The sequence below is a fragment of the Saccopteryx leptura genome, chromosome 1, assembly GCF_036850995.1.
Source record: "Saccopteryx leptura isolate mSacLep1 chromosome 1, mSacLep1_pri_phased_curated, whole genome shotgun sequence".
Taxonomy (NCBI): domain Eukaryota; kingdom Metazoa; phylum Chordata; class Mammalia; order Chiroptera; family Emballonuridae; genus Saccopteryx; species Saccopteryx leptura.
Genome location: NC_089503.1, coordinates 92,339,408 through 92,359,012, shown reverse-complemented (window position 1 = coordinate 92,359,012; position 19,605 = coordinate 92,339,408). Strand labels below are relative to the sequence as shown.

Sequence of the window (19,605 nt, the reverse complement as noted above, 5' to 3'; positions counted from 1 at the left end):
TTTTAGAATATTTGTTCTGGCTCTGTGCGATATGTCTTTGGTACTTTGATAGGAATTGCACTGAATCTATAGATTGCTTTGGGTAGTTGGACATTTCATTCAAGGTGTTTTATCCATGAATGTGGTATGTACTTTCACTTATTTGTATCTTTTTCAGTTTCATTATTTAATGCCATAATTTTCTTAGTAAAAAAGGTCTTTTTTTTTTCTTTTGTGCATGCAGTACAGGAGAAGCATCAAATCATGTTTGTAGCACCTGAGTTGTTCATTGATTGCTTTCTCATGTGTGCCTTGACCTGGGGGCTATAGCAGAGTGAGTGACCCCCTTGCTCAAGCCAGTGACCTTTGGGCTTAAGCTAGAGATCATAGGATCATGTCTATGATCCTACACTCAAGCCCACAACCCCGTGCTCAAGCTGGTGAGCATCCCAGGTTGACACTCTACCCAGTGTGCCAGCACTGGTCAGGCTCTGAATGGAAATCCTTTACATCTTAGATTAAACTTATTCTTAGGTATTTTATTTTTGATGCAACTGTAAATGATATAGTTTTTTATAGTTTTCCTTTCTGATAGATTATTATTGATATATAAAATACAACTAATTTCTGGATATTTATTTTGTATTATGCTACTTTACAAAATTCATTTATCACTTCTAGTAGGTTTTTGGTGAAGTTTTTAGGGTCCTCAAATTTGTCTGTTTCTTAGTTTTCACTTCTGTTTCTTTGTTGGCAAAGAAACAAAAGTTCATCAAATAATTAGCATTCACTGTTATTATTTAAAAAAAATTTTTGTGACAGAGACAGAGAGACAGAGAGAAGGACAGATAGAGACAGACAGACAGGAAGAGAGAGAGATGAGAAGCATCAATTCTTCATTGTGGTACCTTAGTTGTTCATTGATTGCTTTCTTGTGAGTGCCTTGACTGGGGGCATCCAGCAGAGCGAGTGACCCCTTGTTCAAGCCAGCGACCTTGGGTTTCAAACCAGTGACCTTTGGGATCAGCCGGCGACTGGGGGGTCATGTTTATGATCCCATGCTCAATCCAGTGACCCCATGCTCAAGCTTGTGAGCCCACACTCAAGTCAGTGACCTCGGGGTTTTGAACCTGGGTCTTCTGTGTCCCAGCTCGATGCTCTATCCACTGTACCACCTCCTGATCAGACTCACCATTTTTAAATTAGTTATTTAGCATAACTTTCCCATGTATGTATAAAAAGTTCTGCCAGCAAATATCAAAGGGTATGAAAAACAGCAATGGAAAAACCACACATAAATATTCTATGTGAATATATATGTACTCTATATATTATATAACATATATATGTATAATACATTGACATATGGTGAACCATACAGCTGTATTTATTTATTCATCATTAATTGATTTATTTTTTTTTAAATTTTTTTATTTATTCATTTTAGAAAGGAGAGGGAGAGAGAGAAAGAGAGAGAGAGAGAGAGAGGAGAAACAGAGAGAGAGAAGGGGGGGAGGAGCTGAAAACATCAACTCCCATATGTGCCTTGACCAGGCAAGCCCAGGGTTTCGAACCGGCGACCTCAGCATTTCCAGGTCGACGCTTTATCCACTGCGCCACCACAGGTCAGGCCAATTGATTTATTCTTTTATCTAATCACTAAAAAAATTCACTACAAACAGGGCACTGTGCAAGGGCTTAGGATGACAATTGTGTTCTTCATTTAACTTCTTGAATACTCCATATTGGTTTCTCTTTCAGGGCCTTTCCATAATGTTCCATTGGTGTGCAATGGTTTTCTTTCCTTTCTTGTCTGCTCCTTTTTGTCATTTTTTAAAGGAAACTTTCTTTGACCCAGTAGATTACATTTGGAACCTGTTGGATGCTCTCATAGCATTCTCCACTCTATCATTACACCTGTCATCCAGTGTTTTCTGGAACAGTTGTGGGGTTATGTATATAATTACTGGATTATTCTATCTTTCACATAGCTCATTAGGGTGAGATCCATTTCTATTCTGACCACTGTAGTATCCCCTGTGCTCAGCACTGAGAGTGATACAGAATGTTCTCTTTTTTTTTTTTTAACATAAAGAAATGTGTAAGTGGTGAGCTTTTGTCATCAGAGAGGTTAAGTCTGTTTGAGTGGGTGAACAAGCAGTTGCGAGATAAATGCTAGGATGGAAGTAATTACAAAGTGCTTTGAAAGCTGAGAAACTAGATACATCTAGCTCAGTCTTGGAGTGTCAAGGAATGATCTGCATGATGAGTCAAAGCAGATAACTAGTTAAGTGGGGCAGCTGGGAGAACAGAATTCTATTAAAAAATAAAAGCAAACAGAAAAGTTAACAGGTACAGAAGAAGCCTGTAAGTGAGAGGGAGATTGTTGAGCATGTTCAGGAAATTCCACGTGGTTCATCATGGCTTGTGCAGAGATGACACTGGGAGAGTTTTCCTTTTATTTGGTGCAGATTTCACATTTCTATCGTCTTTTGTTGCTTTTCTGTGACCGGTCAAAAGTGCACCATGACTTTACGAACAGACTGTATATGTACCAAAGCTTGTTAATCCACTTGTCCACTGACAGACACTTGGGCTGTTTTCAGATCTTTGCTATTGTGAACAATGCTGCCATAAACATGGGGGGAGGTGCATTTCTCCTTTTGGAACAGTGCTATGGTGTTCTTAGGGTATATTCCTAAAAGTGGGATAGCTGGGTCAAAAGGCAGTTCGATTTTTAATTTTTTGAGGAATCTCCATACTGTTTTCCACAGTGGCTGCACCAGTCTGCATTCCCACCAGCAGTGCAGGAGGGTTCCCTTATCTCCATATCCTGGCCAGCACTTACTCTGTGTTGTTCTGTTGATGAGTGCCATTCTGACTGGTGTGAGGTGGTATCTCATTGTGGTTTTAATTTGCATTTCTCTAATGATTAGTGATGTTGAGCATTTTTTCATATGCCTATTGGCCATCTGTATGTCCTCTTTGGAGAAGTGTCTATTCATTTCTTTTTCCCATTTTTGGATTGAATTGTCTTCCTGGTGTTGAGTTTTACAAGTTCTTTATAAATTTTGGTTATTAACTCCTTATCAGACATATTGTTGAATATATTCTCCCATTGTGAAGTTTGTCTTTTTATTCTGTTCTTATTGTCTTTAGTTGTGCAAAACCTTTTTAGTTTGATATAGTGTCATTTGTTTATCCTGTCTTTTATTTCACTTGCCTGTGGAGACAAATCGGCAAATATATTGCTGCGAGAGATGTTGGAGAGCTTACTGCCTATGTTTTCTTCTAAGATGCTTATGGTTTCATGGCTTACATTTAAGTCTTTTATCCATCATTATTTGCAGATGATATGATATTGTATATAGAAAACCCTAAAGTCTCAGTCAAAAAACTACTGGACCTGATAAATGAATTCAGCAAGGTGGCAGGATATAAAATTAATACTCAAATCAGAGGCATTTTTATACACCAACAATGAACTGTCAGAAAAAGAAATTAAGGGAACAATCCCCTTCACTATTGCAACCAAAAAAATAAAGTACCTAAGAGTAAATTTAACCAAGGAGATTAAAGACTTGTACTCGGAAAATTATAAAACATTGATAAAAGAAATCAAGAAAGATACGAACAAGTGGAAGCATATACCATGCTCATGGTTAGGAAGAATAAACATCATTAAAATGTCTATATTACCCAAAGTAATTTATAAATTCAATGCAATACCAATTAAAATGCCAATGACATACTTTAGAGATATAGAACACATATTCCAAAAATTTATATGGAACCAAAAGAGAACCTGAATAGCCTCAGCAATCTTGAAAAGGAAGAATAAAGTGGGAGGTATCACACTTCCTGATATCAAGTTATACTACAAGGCCATTGTACTCAAAACAGCCTGGTACTGGCATAAGAACAGGCATATAGATCAATGGAACAGAACAGAGATCCCAGAAATAAACCCACTCCTTTATGGACAACTGATATTTGACAAAGGAGGTAAGAGCAGACAATGGAGTAAAGACAGTCTCTTTAATAAATGGTTCTGGGAAAATTGGACAGCTACCTGCAAAAAAATGAAAGTAGACCACCAACTTACACCATTCACAAAAATAAACTCAAAATAGACTATTGATTATAATGGCCTAAAACAACGTATGTAATGATATTTGGGATAGGGAGACTAACTAGCAGAATGTCATAGATGTGCATCACACACACACACATGCACACACACACACACATTTTTACAAAATTGTATTTTATACATTATTCTGACAGTGTTAACTTAGCTTTATATCATACAAAATCAAATATGTTTTTGTCTTTTTTGTATGTTTTTTTTTGCTAGTTTTGGTTCAGGCACACATGTACTCTGCTAGATTTTGCTCTAAAACATTTCTTGTTTTTTTACATTTTAAGATCATAACTGATCTGGAATTTTGCTGTTGTTGAGATGGGATTTAATTTTATTGTTTTTCCATTCTTCATTGACTTAAAACACCACTTTATATAATATATTGAAACTTCTTTATTATTTTTTTTAAGTTAGAAAATTATTTTCAACAGGGTGACACTGACCAATAACTGTACATAGATTTCAGACAAATATCACTCTATCATTTGAATAGTTAATTATGTTGTATATCCGTTATCTAAAGCAAAATCATTTTCTGTCACCTTATATTTGTCCCTCTTTTTACACTTCCCTCAACCTCCTCTTTTATATCTTCCTCCCCTGGTAACAACTGCACTCTTATCTATGTCCATGATTCTCAGCTTTATATCCCACCTATGTGTATAATCATACAGATTTTAGATTTTTCTGATTTACTTATTTCACTCAGTATAATGTTCTCAAGGTCCATCCATGTTGTCGTAAATGACCCTATGTTGTCATTTCTTTTGGCTGAGTAGTATTCCATTGTATATTATATGCACAGATTTACTTTTGAATTTACCTATTCTCTATCATGATTTAATATCCTTTGATTTTTCTTATGGAAATAAAAATTTTAATTATAGTATATTGTATTTATGGCAATCTCTGATTCCTCCCCACTAATCTTTCTAATCAAGCATTTTGGGGCTGATCCTGGCATTCTTACATATGCATGTAAAATTACTATATTGATGACTTGTTGAGACTTTAATTGGCAATGCATTAAACTTATCTATTAATTTTGGTATAGTTGATATTATTATAAGGTCTTTGCATCTAAAATATGAAATATTTAAAAAATTTGTTCAGTTTTTGTTTTCTGTAATAAGATTTAATAGTTTTCTTGATATAAGTTCTAAACTTTTCTTATTAAATGTAGTCCTATGATTTTATAGTTCCTCATTTCTATTTCTCAATCCTTACTGCTATTGTACAGAAAAGCTGATTCTTTCTATATTTACTTTATATTAAACTATTTACTACATTTTCTTATTAACCTAGTAGCTTTTCCTACAAAATATATATTGTAAATATTTTGATCACAAAAGAAACCTAAAGCAATGAAGAATATATACTGCTCACAAAAATAAGGGGATATTTCAAAATGAATATAAAGCTATAAAATGTCTCCTAATTTTTGTGAGCAGTATATTTTAAATGTTTTGATCACACACACACAAAATTAAAGCAAGAAAAGAGCTTCAAAATTAAAAGACTGTCCAGGTTTTTAAGTGAATAGTATTTTATTTTCATATCTTTTACCATTTTCTAGAACTGCCAAGATAATTTTGAATAACAATGGGGATAGCAAGCATGATTGACTAATTTCTGACTTTAGTTGAAATGTTTTTAATATTTTACTATTTAGAATAAGTTTCTGTTCTGGTTTTTGGGAATCTGCATTTATTATAGTTGAGTAGTTTTGTGCTATCATCATTTTATTCAAAAATTTTATTAAAACTGGTGAATTTCAGAATTTTGTTACTTTACTGACACAATCATATTTTTCTTATTTAATTTTATAACTGTCATAATTTATGCTGACAAATTATTTTACTATTGAACACTTTTCATTTCTGATATAAATGCCACCTAGTCATAATTTTTTTTTTAATATATAAATTTCTAGGCTCTATTTGCTAGTATTTTAGTGTATGTTCAGAAGAGAAATTGGCCTTAGTATACTATACAGAATTTTGGCATTAAAGCTATGCTGCTTTCATAAAAATGATTGTGTAGTTTCAATTCTTTTCTATGGCCTTGACATACTGAAGTGTCTTTGGAATTATATGGGATTTTCAAAGGCTAGCCAGAAGTCAGGTTTCCCATTTCTTCTTGGGCCAATTTTTGTCATTTATATTTGTCAGAAAATTTTCCATTTACCTATTTGTTAGCAGAACATTACATGATTCTTTTCTTTATTCCTGTATTTTATAATATGTATGTGTGTCTTCCTTTATATTTCTAATTTAGTAGACCTTTTCTTTTTATCTCTTAATTGCCGCTTTTATCTATCAATTTTAAAAAATAACATAATTTTCTTAATTAGAAGATTTTTATTTATTTTTTGTGGCTGAAAATATTTGTGACATATACTTATTGTAAAATTTTTGCTGAGCCTCAGAATTTTGAATAAAGTAGTCTCTTTTCACTGATTTTTAAAAGTAATAATTCAATTTTAATTTTCTCTTTAATCCAATAGAGTGTACTGGTTAACTTCCAAATAGGTAAGGTTTTTGGTCACTGTTATATATTTACTAGAAAGCCCGGCGGTCATACAAAATGACCGCTGTTCTAGATATTATAAATTGTAATTAAAATGATTTGTGCAAAGGTGTCTGCTAATTCAAACTGAATTACCCAGGGTAGGTGGCGAGGACGCCCCTTTGCTTACTGCCCCACGGGGTTTCCCCCTTCTACTTGCTTAATTGCTTAAAGTAGAGTGCAATGAAGGAAACCACTGGCGGTACATTTCTTAAGAGCCACTGCTAGCTCAATAAATAAAAAAGGTGATTTAAATAATAAAATGTTAATTCACATGTCAAAGATCTCTTTGTACACAACATTTCTTGTGTAGATCTTTCCATCATTTTTAAGCTCGCCTTGCAGAGGACCATCAATTATTTTTAATTTTATGTCCGTTCTTTCACGAACTCTTGAACAGGCAACATAAAGTTGACCGTGTCCAAATGCAGGCTCAGGTAAAAAAATGCCAACACGCTTAAGCGTTTGGTCCTGAGACTTATTGATGGTCATCGCAAAGGCAAGTTTTACAGGAAATTGTCTACGTCTCAATTGAAACGGCAACCCTGTTTGAGATGGAGCCAAATCAATTCTTGGAATGACATGTATTTCACCTTTAGAGGAGCCAGTCAAAGACTTAGCTATTAAGACATTTTTCAATTGGAGAACCTCTAGTCTTGTACCATTGCAAAGACCCCTTCTGGTGTTAAGATTTCTTAACAGCATAATAATTGCTCCAATCTTTAACCTCAATTTGTGAGGTGGCATGCCAGAAGGCAGGACTATTTGAATGCCGTGGCAACTTCGCCCCATTGGCTAGTACAGTTACGCAAGCAACCAATAAGCTATCGGCAACAAACAGACACCTAAGCCGCATATAATAAAGATTAAATATTTATTAGTATTATTTGTATTACCATTAAAAATGTGACCTGCAAAAGCTTTGCTTAAAATCATGGGAATTTTGTGGTAAGGTAATTGAACAATTTTTGTAATTTCTTCATACACATATAAATCCACATACATAGGTATATACATATGTGCACACATACATATATGTGTGTATATATCTATATATATATACAGATATATATGTACATGTGTTTGGGATTTTATGACTTTGTTATTAAATCTTATTTATTTTAATTTCACTTTTCCTTTGACTTTACTTTTTTATTTTTATTTTTCATTATTGTTAATATTGATTTAATTTATCTATGACTTTGCTTTTCATTATCTTTAATCTTTTTTTTTTTTTACAGAGAAAGAGAGAGGGCTAGACAGGGACAGACAGGCAGGAACGGAGTGAGATGAGAAGCATCAATCATGAGTTTTTCGTTGCGCATTATGACACCTTAGTTCATTGATTGCTTTCTCATATGTGCCTTGACTGCGGGCCTTCAGCAGACCAAGTAACCCCTTGCTCAAGCCAGAACCTTGGGTCCAAGCTGGTGAGCTTTGCTCAAACCAGATGAGCCCGCGCTCAAGCTAGCGACCTTGGGGTCTTGAATATGGGTCCTCTGCATCCCAGTCCAACGCTCTATCCACTGCGCCACCGCCTGGTCAGGCTATCTTTAATCTTTTTTGGTTCTGAAAAGGGCACATTAGATTTTTCCACTGAAATTTTATTTTTTATTGTTTTTCATTTATTGATTTGGTTATATATACTTTTATTTACTTTCTGTATGATTTTGCTTTTTTATCTTAGTTTCATTTGATCTTGAGAGAGGTGTATTAAAGTTTCCCACTATTATTTTAATTATGTAGAATTCTTCCACTCTTAATATTTAATATATATAACAGCTTGATTGAAATGTAATTTAAATGCCATACAGTTTATCCATTTAAATTGTAAACTTTAGTGGGTTTTGGAAATTTGATAAGTTGAGGAACCATTAATTAGAAAATCAACTTTAGAACATTTTTTATCACTCTATAAAGAAATCCCATACTCATTAGCAATCAAGTTTTAATTGTTTTTGCTTTATATATTTAGCTGTAATGTGCTTTTTTATGCAGATTTATGTCTCCTCAATCTTCTTTGTAAATTTTGATTTTGTTTTATAATGTTTATTTATCCTGATTAGCACTTTTAACTTTAATTCTACCTTGTTTGATATTAATATTGCTTTTTCCTCTTTCTTTTTCCTTCCTGTAGTTTGTTGGATTATTTGCCTCTTGCTTATTTCCGTTTAAAAAAAATCACCTTATATAAGTATAATTTTTATAGGTGTGTTGTGAATTTCTGCCATTTGATGGGAGAATTTATTTGTTTACATTTAGTGAAATGTGTACTTGACTGATTTTCATTCATCATGATTTATGGTAATTATTTATTTTACATTGTTTTTTCTTCACCTTATTTTTTTCTGTTTTGATCATGTTGAAACATGAATTTCATTTTGAAATTCTATATATATATAGAAATTGAATATATATATATTTATATTCTACCTTTGTAGTTACATATTCTTTTCTACTTTACTATTTTATTATTATTAAGCATACAAACTTTTTCATGTAATGCAAATTAGATCTCTTGTCTTTTTTATTATTTAAAAACAAAATATTGCTTATTTCCTTAAGAATGTAGTTTTTTCCTACTGACCCAGCTCCCTTTGAGAAGAGAACTTTATAAAGCTGTTACTTTTTGTCTGGCCAGGCAATGGTGCAGCGAACAGAGTGTCGGACTGGGACGCAGAATACCCAGGTTCCAAACCCTGAGGTTGCTGGCTTGAGTATGGGATCACCAGCTTGAGCACGAAATCATAGACATGACCCCATGGTTGCTGGCTTGAGCCCAAAGGTTGCTGGTTTGAGCCCAAGGTCACTGGCTTGAGCAAGGGATCACTTGCTCTACTGTAGTTCTCTGCCCCCGGTCAAGGCACATATGAAAAAGCAATCACTGAACAACTAAGAGCTACAACGAATAATTGATGCTTCTCATCTCTCTCCCTTTATGCCTGTCTGTCCCTATCTGTTCCACTTTCTATCCTTGTCAAACGCACACACACACACACACACACACACACACACATCAAAAAATAAAAATAAAAAAAGAGAGAGAAAGAAAGCTGTTACTTTTCTTCTTTCCCCCTTCAGCCATTTCTCCTCAGCTTCCTAACATCTGGGTTTTACTGAAATTGTTTAGTTCCAGATTATGAATAAAATTTACTTCACAGTTGTCAATACTTTCTCTTTTCCTCTATTTCAGTAATCTATATTTATATTTACAGTACAAATTTACAGATAATCTTTTATTATCATTTATCTATATATCTGTATTTCCATTGGAATGTGTGTGTGTGTGTGTAGCAAGGTTCATTGCTCCTCATTTTCCTCAGGTGTTTTACTGAGTGGTATGGTTTCTCTGAATCTTTGCTAAATGTCTTGGATGGGTAATAAATTCTAAGATTTAACTTTTCTTGGCTAAATCTGCTTTTATTAACAAGAAAGTTTTATTAGCAATCACTATCATTTAACTTCTAGAGTTGCAGATGGGAAGAATATTTCTTTAAAAAGTTGGGTTTTTTTAAAAAAATTACTTGTTATTTCTTGCAAAATCTTGCAAAAAGACTTTTTCTTTTTAAGCCTAAGTTGTTTTTATCTCTGTGTTTCAGAAATTTATCCAGCTGCACCTAGATGTCTGTGTGTGTGGTGTGTTTTTTCTTACCAATCCTGTCTATAATCTGTGCCTTGTGTACCATTAGATTTAGGATTTTCTATAGTTCGAGGGGAAATTCTCTCTGTTCTTGGTTTAGTTATAGTTCTTTCTCCATTGATTCTTTTTTTCCATTCTAAATCACACCATTTTTAGAGATCATACTTTTTCATGAGTTGTCCTACTAAATTTGTTCATTATGAATGGAAAGATCAGAGACAAATATCTGTAATACAAGGGAATATCTGTTATTTTATAAAAAAGGCACAAAATGTGCTTTGGTATTTGAAAGGCAGGAGTAACTGGGTGTTAGAGTGTACTTTTCTGATGCTTTTAAATGTAGTTTTTGGGTGAAAAAAGTATTCCACAGTTCTCAGTGTTTGGCTTCATCTCCATTATTCCAGTGTTTCTCATTATTAAAATTTATACACTGTGTATATTTTAAAGCCTAATTGAACATAGCTTCAAAACATACAAACTGTAAACTTTAGCATTACAAGTAATTTTGTGCCTGAAGAAGTTACTAAGCTCTTAATAATACCTATTCCTTTGGATATTCAAGAATTAATCTGAAATATATTAGAAGGTTTCCCCTGTTAACATGCTTAGCAAATTCTTTGTTAGGTCAAAACTATTAAAACCTTGTTTTTTGAATCTGAATGTGTCCTGTTAGCTTTAAGTATCTAATCAAATTTTAAAAACTATAAAGACAATTAATTTTAGTTCACCCACACTTCGAAATAAATAGGACATATGCAGTATTTTTTTTTAGGAGAGGGACAGAGTTGCCACAAATGCAGCCAAAGGAGGAGTATTATATGCCTCTAAAATAGTAGAAAATCACTGTTTAACCCAGGCCAGGCTCTTCCACCTCTGTGGTTCTTCACATTCCATTCCTGTCCATCTGGCAGTGCCTTTTCCTTCCTTGTTGGCCTTCTGAACAACTACTTTTTCTCAAGTTTCTCTTCAAACATTATTTCCCTGAAGAAAGAATCAGCCATTTTTTCCCTATAACTCTGTAGGTTTACCTATATGACTCCGTTATAGCTCAGTCACATGTAATTTAATTATCTGCAGGGACCCATGTGAGAAAAGAATGTGGTTAGCTATCTTGGTATCCTTAATGTGGCACTGTTGTAGCTTTAAAAACATGATTATAGTCATCAAACATATACTTAGATGAATGTTTTGTTTCTGTGAATAAATCTTAGTCTCCATGTGGCAGGTATTATGCTAGTGATGGATATGCAGATGTAAATGGGATAAGGTCCCTGTCTTCAAGAAGTGCACTATGTGAAGTCACATGAATGGCAGATGAAGGACAAAAGATTCATATCATGAATGAACAAACTGTTTTATTTACAGTTGTAGGATATCACCATTTAGGCTATTCATTTTTTCTTTAGAGGTGAATTAACAGTAACTTAAAATTCTGACTTCTAACTTTCCTGTTAATAAAAGCAGTTTTGTCAGAAGTTTGTCTATTGAGGAAATGTATTCTTATAGACCTAAATGTCAAGCTGTCATGCTGTCTTGTGATAGAGGAGATGAGCATTGTCTATATGTTTCAGGTGATTTACTGTACGTGGGAAGTTTGCGTCAGTTGTAGGTGGAACCTGAGAGTGAGAACTCCACCAGTAGTCTGAGCTGAACTACTTTCTTCGTGCTTTCTACATTTTGAGCTAAAGTTTAAAATAGAAATCTTGGCTCTTGGTTCATAGTATATTTGCAAAAGTTGAAGTCATCTTTCCCTAGTTTTAATTTTTCAAACTCTAAGAATTTTCTTCTTTTCCCATCGTGTACAGTTTAATGATTACCAGAACAACAATTTTTTTATTAGTTAATTGCATATTGTGGTTTATATGGAATTACCATTTATAACATTTGGTTGTAATATTCAAAATAATTCAGTTGTTCTTTATTGATACAAGTCACTTTTCATCCTAGTAGACTTTTTATTTGAGAACTAACAATCCTTCCACTTTAAAGTACAGAAATGCTTTTTAAGGCAGCAGGATTTCTAGTTGACAGAGTCCTATATTCACAGAATAGTTCTTGTTGCTTCTAATGAATTTACTTGTTGCTTTTTGGAAGATTCTTTGGAATTTTGTCACTGGAAATAGACATAAGCACATAAGCTTACTGTATTATATTTATACCTGTGTTCTTTACTTAATTAACTGTGAAGGTATTTTTAATGTTATGAAAAATGCAAGTTAGAAGAAATTCTATTTTTCTTTTTTGTGCATAATGACCCTAAGTCCTTTTAAGATACAACTCTTCAAAGTATAGAAGCCATCCATGGAATATTTTCAATGACAAAGACAGACAATATAAAATTTGATTTATTCTGAATTTAGGTTATAATTAGAATTGTTAATGAATTCATTGAGGTGACATTGGTTAATAAAATTATATAGGTTTCAGGTGGACAATTCTGTAATACATCATCTGTCTATTGTATGGTGTGTTTACCATCCCCAATTAATTAAAATTTTTAATGGTGACGAAGAACATTATGTTTGAAGGAATATCAAATTAATTTGTGTGTATTAGGATTTTTTTTAGTTATAATATAGTGATGCTGATGTGAGGTTTTGGCATAGGAAGAAGTTTTAGTGAAGGAATTTTCAGACAGATAGTAATCAAATCAGGGAAGTGTGGCTTTATATGCTGAGAGAGAAAGGGAGATTTAGGAGGAAGAATGATCAGAAGAATTAAATTAAAGGAAAAACAACCAACTAGGTTAACTTAAAGAAGGACAAAACAGTATGTACTGGTTTCAGTAATTATCAACACAGTTTCAGTGGAGCAGTTGGAGCAGCAGCCAAATCGCAGTGAATGTCATCTATCTTGTTTCCTCCCACACTGGCAAACTAGACAGATAAATGCCATTATTATCAATTTTGATTGGTATTATTATTAGTGAATGCAATATATGTTAAAGGGCAGGCTTGTAACATGACAATGTGAGATGAGTGATGACTGATGTTTTTATTTTAATGGGTGACTTTTTCAGCTTGTCTTGGAATATTGAATCTATGAAATTACAATTTATGTGAAATGGCTTCTTAATGAAGTGATTCTTTTTCACTTCATTTTTCACTTTTTTTCTATTTCACTTTGATTATAAGAAGTACTTTGTCAAACTGGCTTCTTAACTTGGCTACCACAGTATTTAGACTTTATGGTAAGCTCTCAAAAAAAGTTTTTGATGATTATTTTACTCAATTTGTTAACTAATATTGTTGACTGTTTTATTCTCTCACTCCTGGATAGAGAACCTTTAGAGAATAGTAGGTAGGGATAGTAGACCAAGCCATAGACAGCCTAGACCGTTCTGCATTGTAACAGGACACTACTAAAGTGACTTTTTGTCTCTTCCCAGTCCTGCCTAATTTTCAGGACCTTTTTATAAGATGGACTAGACTAAGCAAGGGAATAGTAATATGTAACTACATGTTTTGATTTTAACTGTTGAGGAGGGGAAAACATTCTCTATTCTTCTAGGTTCTTCTGGCTGGTGTAAGAATTAGATTGACATGAGGCAGATTCACAGAAAGACCAATTTAATTGTCTCTACTAGGAATCCATAAGAATATGGGGCCCACAGATGGTCTGCAATTGTGGCTTCTGAGCTGTTCTGAACTAAGAGGAGGGGTAGGAGTCTAGTACATTAGAGGAGAGGCAGGAAGTTTACATGGAGATGGAAAAAACAAATACTTCCTGGGTGATGGGGAGACAATGGGATAGAGAGAGGACTTTGGTCTCTCTTTTCTTTGTAGTTATCTCTGGTGAAAGCAACTCCTGGACCAGGCTATCTATCTAAATTCTTTTAGGCAGTTATGGGGAGGTACTAAGCCCTTCCTGAGTCTTTTGTTTCTTGAAATAATAAGCCTAAAATAATCCTCATAACAAAGAGACATATTTTAGGGTGGCAAAATCTTGCTTCCCTATACCCAAAGTTGAAGGAGAAGCAGTAGAGTTACTCTAATAAGAGCTCTCTTTAGCATACAGACACCTCTTTTATATATATTGTGTTCCTCTTTAGACCATAAAGTCCCTCCTTATTTTTCCACGGATCATCCTCAATGGTGGATCTACTTGATCACAAGTGCCTCTGTTTTTAATCACTACAAAATGCATTGTGTGTAGTATGTGTGTGTCTATGTATATATGTGTTTTTCATTATAATTAAATTACTCTAAGGTAGAGGGTTGTTTTTTTGTTTTGTTTTGTTTTTTTGCCACAACATCTATGAGTGAGTTGGAGCTTAGAAAACTTAACAAAAACCTTTAACTCTGGTGAAACTCCACTCTTGTCTATTCTTACTTGTGTAGGTGAAAGTATGCAAAGCATTCCACAGTTGTGCCATTTTTGATTTCTTGTTTTGTCTCTTCCTCGGGTCTAGCTGACCTACAGTACTTCCCCTGAGATTGCTAACTTAAGTTCTTCTATTTACTCAGATAACCTGATGCCTTTCCTCACTTATATATCATAGATTTTCTTTCTGTTGGATATTTTCCCCTTAACAAATGGATTTGATAAGATGGTAATATTGGATGGACATAATATAAAGACAGCCTTATAGCTACCTGTATGAAGATCTCTTAACAATGAGGGAAATCATTAAGGAAAATATATTATTTGTATGAATTATAGCAAATGGAGTAAGACATTGAAAAGAAAAGTTAGATTAGCAGCATTTAAAAAGTATTGCTCCAAGGGATTTGAAGAAAGAGGAATAAATATGTGCATCATAGAAGATTTTTAGGACAGTGAAACTACTCTGGATGACACTATAATGGTGGACATATGTCGTAATATATTTGTCAAAACCTAAGGAATACATTATCAAGAGTGAATGCTAATGTAAACTATGGACCTGAGTGACAATGTTGTGTTGTGTAGGTTCATTGATTGCAACAAATGGACTGCTGTAGTTCACTATGTTGATAGTGGCAGGGGGCGGGGGCTTGTGTGTGGAGAAAGATGAGGCACGGAGAAAATATCTTTACATTCTGCTCAATTTTGCTGTGAATCTAAAACTGCTCTATAAAATAAAACTTGTTAAAAACAAACAAACAAAAAACAAACAAACAAAAGAGTTTATGTTCATTAACATTTTGGAATCATTCAGAAGATGAAATTGACTTTCTCTGACTCCGAATGAATGCATTAATTGGGAAATTTGTGAACCTCACGTGTTTCACTGACTACCTCCTTTGGTAAATATTAAAAAGGTATAAATTCAATTACTTATATTTCTCACTAACATTTGCTTCCCATTTACCTCTAGGTTTGAAGTTTGAAGAAATTCAAGAAAGATTTGGTGAGGAGTTCTTTAATACATGCTTTGATGAGAATGAGAGAGTCCTTCGAGCTGTAGGCGGCACGTTGCAGGACTTTTTTAACGGCTTTGATGCTTTGTTGGAACACATTAGAACTTCTTTTGGGAAACAGGCCACTCAGGAGTCCCCATCATTCCTATGCAGAGAGCTCCCTGAAGGTACTCTGATGCTCCACTACTTCCACCCTCACCACACCGTGGGCTTCGCGATGCTTGGGATGATTAAGGCTGCAGGGAAGAAGATCTACCGGCTGGATGTGGAAGTGGAACAGGTTGCAAATGAGAAAGTGTGCGCTGACGACTCAAACCCAGGCAACTGTAGTTGTCTTACCTTCCTTATCAAAGAATGTGAAAATTCTAATATCACCAAGAACCTTCCACAGGGGACGTCCCAAGTTCCTGAGGACCTCAGAATTAGCATCAACACCTTCTGCAGAGCCTTCCCCTTCCATTTGATGTTTGACCCCCACATGTTGGTCCTTCAGCTGGGGGAAGGGCTGAGGAAGCAGCTCCGATGGGACACTCACAAAGCGCTCAAGTTTGAGGACTGCTTCGAGATTGTTTCTCCAAAGATTAATGCCACCTTTGAAAGGGTCCTGCTGCGACTGTCCACCCCGTTTGTGATTAGGACCAAGCCTGAAGCTTCTGGCACTGAAAATAAAGACAAGGTAAGTGGCCATGAACTTGGGAGGGGTGATGGGAACTAGAAGAGTACATAATTATTTCAGTAAATTACATTCTGGCTGTACTAGTAATTATTTAGGCAAGAGAGCTTAAAGTGCCATTTAGAAAATTACTGGTCCCTGAATGTATGTAATAAGATTTGGCCTTATTCCCAGCCATTTTGCATAGTGTTTGCCTCTTTCATTAATTTATTTTAGCATTTAAAAAGAAGAAATTTATTAATACTAGCCATAGTAATTACGAAAATGATAAGACTCATTAAAAATCTGATGCTGTAAACCCATAAATTTAAATCAAACTGTGAGAGAAATGGTAAGACTGGTTTCAGCATTGTGGGACTTGCTTGCCTCATCCTTAAGTAAATGTAGGTCAGGAGCTAGCTATACTGTGAATACATTGTGTTCTCAATTTCATAATCTAGGAACATCTGGTTCACATTCTAGTTTTGTCTTAATATGAAGAATCATGTCTTTTTTAAAAGTTGGAAATGAGCCTGACCTTTGGTAGCACAGTGGATCAAGCATTGACCTGGAATGCTGAGATCACTGGTTCAAAACCCTGGGCTTGCCTGGTCAAGGCACATATGGGAGTTGATGCTTCCTCTTCCTCCCCCCCTTCTCTTTCTCTCTCTGTCTCTCTTCTCTAAAATGAATAAATAAAAATAATTTAAAAAATAAATAAAAGTTGGCAATGAAATGATTATTTCAGGAGTTCAAATAAATTTTAGCATTGAAATAAAGACTCATTTCCTTAGAACATGTATACTCCTTGAGAGGATACAGTGAACACCAAGAATCTTTATTGTGAATTTCTTTGAAACCCTTTTGGGAACATCTGGATTATGTATTATAAATAAATAATGAAAAGACAACAGAAATACATCTTAAAATAGTTGCATTTAAACAAATATCCTCAGATGAATATTTTTTAGAAAAAAAGTTAACATTAAAATAAGTAATAAAATATAAAGAAAAATGAGCCATTACTATTTCAATGAGAGCCATTCTGAAAGGTGTGAGGTGGTATCTCATAGTGGTTTTAATTTGCATTTCTCTGATGATTAGTGACATTGAACATATTTTCATATGCATATTGGCTATTTGTATGTCCTCTTTGGAGAAGTGTCTATTCAGTTAACCATTACTATTTTAAACTCGGTAATATACTTTCAATGATTAAAAGGAAAGCTAATGTTAATTGCCAGAGTAGACATTTGATTGTACACTTAGTTTTCAATAGAGATTCTTTTCAATATTTTGTATCAAGATAGATGAAGTTCTGTTAGGCTTGTTCCCAAGCAGTTTGAGAGATCTGTTGGCTTTTGGAAATGAATAGGCTTGCAGAAACATTCAAAAACTCAGTGGCTGAATAATCTATACATTCTAGAGTGTTATCAATAACAAAAGAGAGAGAGAGAGAGAGAGAGGGAGAGAGGGAGAGAGAGAGAAATAGTTTCCTGAAAACAGAGTCAGAGACATTTTTTTTTTTTTTACAGGGACAGAGAGAGAGAGACAGAGAGAGGGATAGATAGGGACAGACAGACAGGAACGGAGAGAGAGATGAGAAGCATCAATCATCAGTTTTTCATAGCGACACCTTAGTTATTCATTGATTGCTTTCTCATATGTGCCTTGACACAGGCCTTCAGCAGACCGAGTAACCCCTTGCTTGAGCCAGCGACCTTGGTTCCAAGCTGGTGAGCTTTGCTCAAACCAGATGAGCCCGCACTCAAGCTGGTGACCTCGGGGTCTTAAACCTGGGTCCTCCGCATCCCAGTCTGGCACTCTAGACACTGCACCACCACCTGGTCAGGCCAGAGACATTTTTGATGATTTTAATCCTCATTTGTTTCTAATTAATTCATTTTTATAATTTTTTAATTCAATGGAAAAATTTTAAACAAAATATTTGAGAAAGATAAAAGGATGCACATTTCAGTATTACTAAATCAGGTGATTTAGGAAAAATCATTCAGTGCTGTTTTCATCATATAAGTACAGTGATTTGAAAACATCTAAGGAAAAACCTGAAGATTTGCACACTGTTGGGCGGATGAAATATATTATGCTCACTTTGTTAAAGATGACAGTGCCCACGTGGAAGCCCGTCACCCAGGTGATGATATTGGTTTCCCTTTGTGCTTGGGATGGGCGTGATTATATTAATGTGTGTTGGGGGCGGGCTGGGTTTTGGGACTGGGGCTTGGTTTTGGGACTAAGCCTTTCCCACCTTTTTTGATGTGGAGTGGTGCGCTCTCATGAGGAATCCCATTATGCCTCAGATAAGTGACTTTGTATTAGAGACTTCCCTATTTTGTATATTGGATTAAAGGTGTTGGTTTCTACACTATAAAGTGGGGCAGACCAGGAGCTTGCTTTCTCTTGGTTCTTGAGATTAGCATTAGAGAGGAGAGCAGAGAAAGGTCACGTGGAGGAGGCCAGGAGAAGCTGCCAAGATGATGGAGTGCTGAGGGAGAAGCCCGTTTGTGCAGAGTTTGTGCAGAGAGAAGGAGATGGGGAACAGAGGTGAATAAGTCTGGTGAGCTAGAAACCTTTGATTCTAGGAAACTCAGATAAGTCAGTAGCTTTGTGAGCACTGAATGAGTGGGTTTTGGAGCCCAGTGTGTGTTTTACTTGCCCGCCGGGTACAAGCTAGGATTAAAGCTAATGGCCCACCAGTTCTTGGCTCCATTCTTTTATTACCGTCCGTCCGAATCTAATGTGAACCTGCATGGGCCAGGTGGCTGTGATGGTGGCCGTAGCTACTGGCCTTACACACACATTTAGATATTTTAATTTGAAAAATTTTGTTATTTCTATTTGATTATTCATAATGTTTTAAATAATGTTTTTCACATATGCAATATATATATATATATATATATATATATATGTATATTCAAAAATTGGTGCCCAGTTTGAAGCTCTTTGGATTGGGAGAAAGTTGTTAAGTGAGTATTTTTGTCCATATTTGTAGTTGTGTTAAAACTGGAATTATTCCTTGTAACACAGGGGATATTAAATCTATTGGTTCTGTTTTACAGAAAGTACAATGTTTGGCAGCATGAAGTTAATATTTTTGGAAATGTGCCCGAAGTAGAATATATTATTACCAATGTTAATTGCTTTATATTTTTTGGTAGAGTTGAGAAAAATTAATTCAATTTAAAGTTATTGCTTCAGATCCCTTCCCCCCCTCTCTATTTCATCTGGCTTGTATTTATATTTAATTTGTATACCA

General features: G+C 34.7%; 1 protein-coding gene across 1 annotated transcript in view; it reads left to right on the top strand.

The window, feature by feature from the left end:
- Positions 1 to 19,605, top strand: part of GUCY1A2 (guanylate cyclase 1 soluble subunit alpha 2) — a 324,452-nt gene that overhangs the window by 70,367 nt on the left and 234,480 nt on the right. The window contains exon 4 of the mRNA XM_066371589.1: positions 15,631 to 16,349. Coding sequence (XP_066227686.1) covers positions 15,631 to 16,349 — 719 coding nt within the window. The remainder of the gene's footprint in view (positions 1 to 15,630; positions 16,350 to 19,605) is intronic.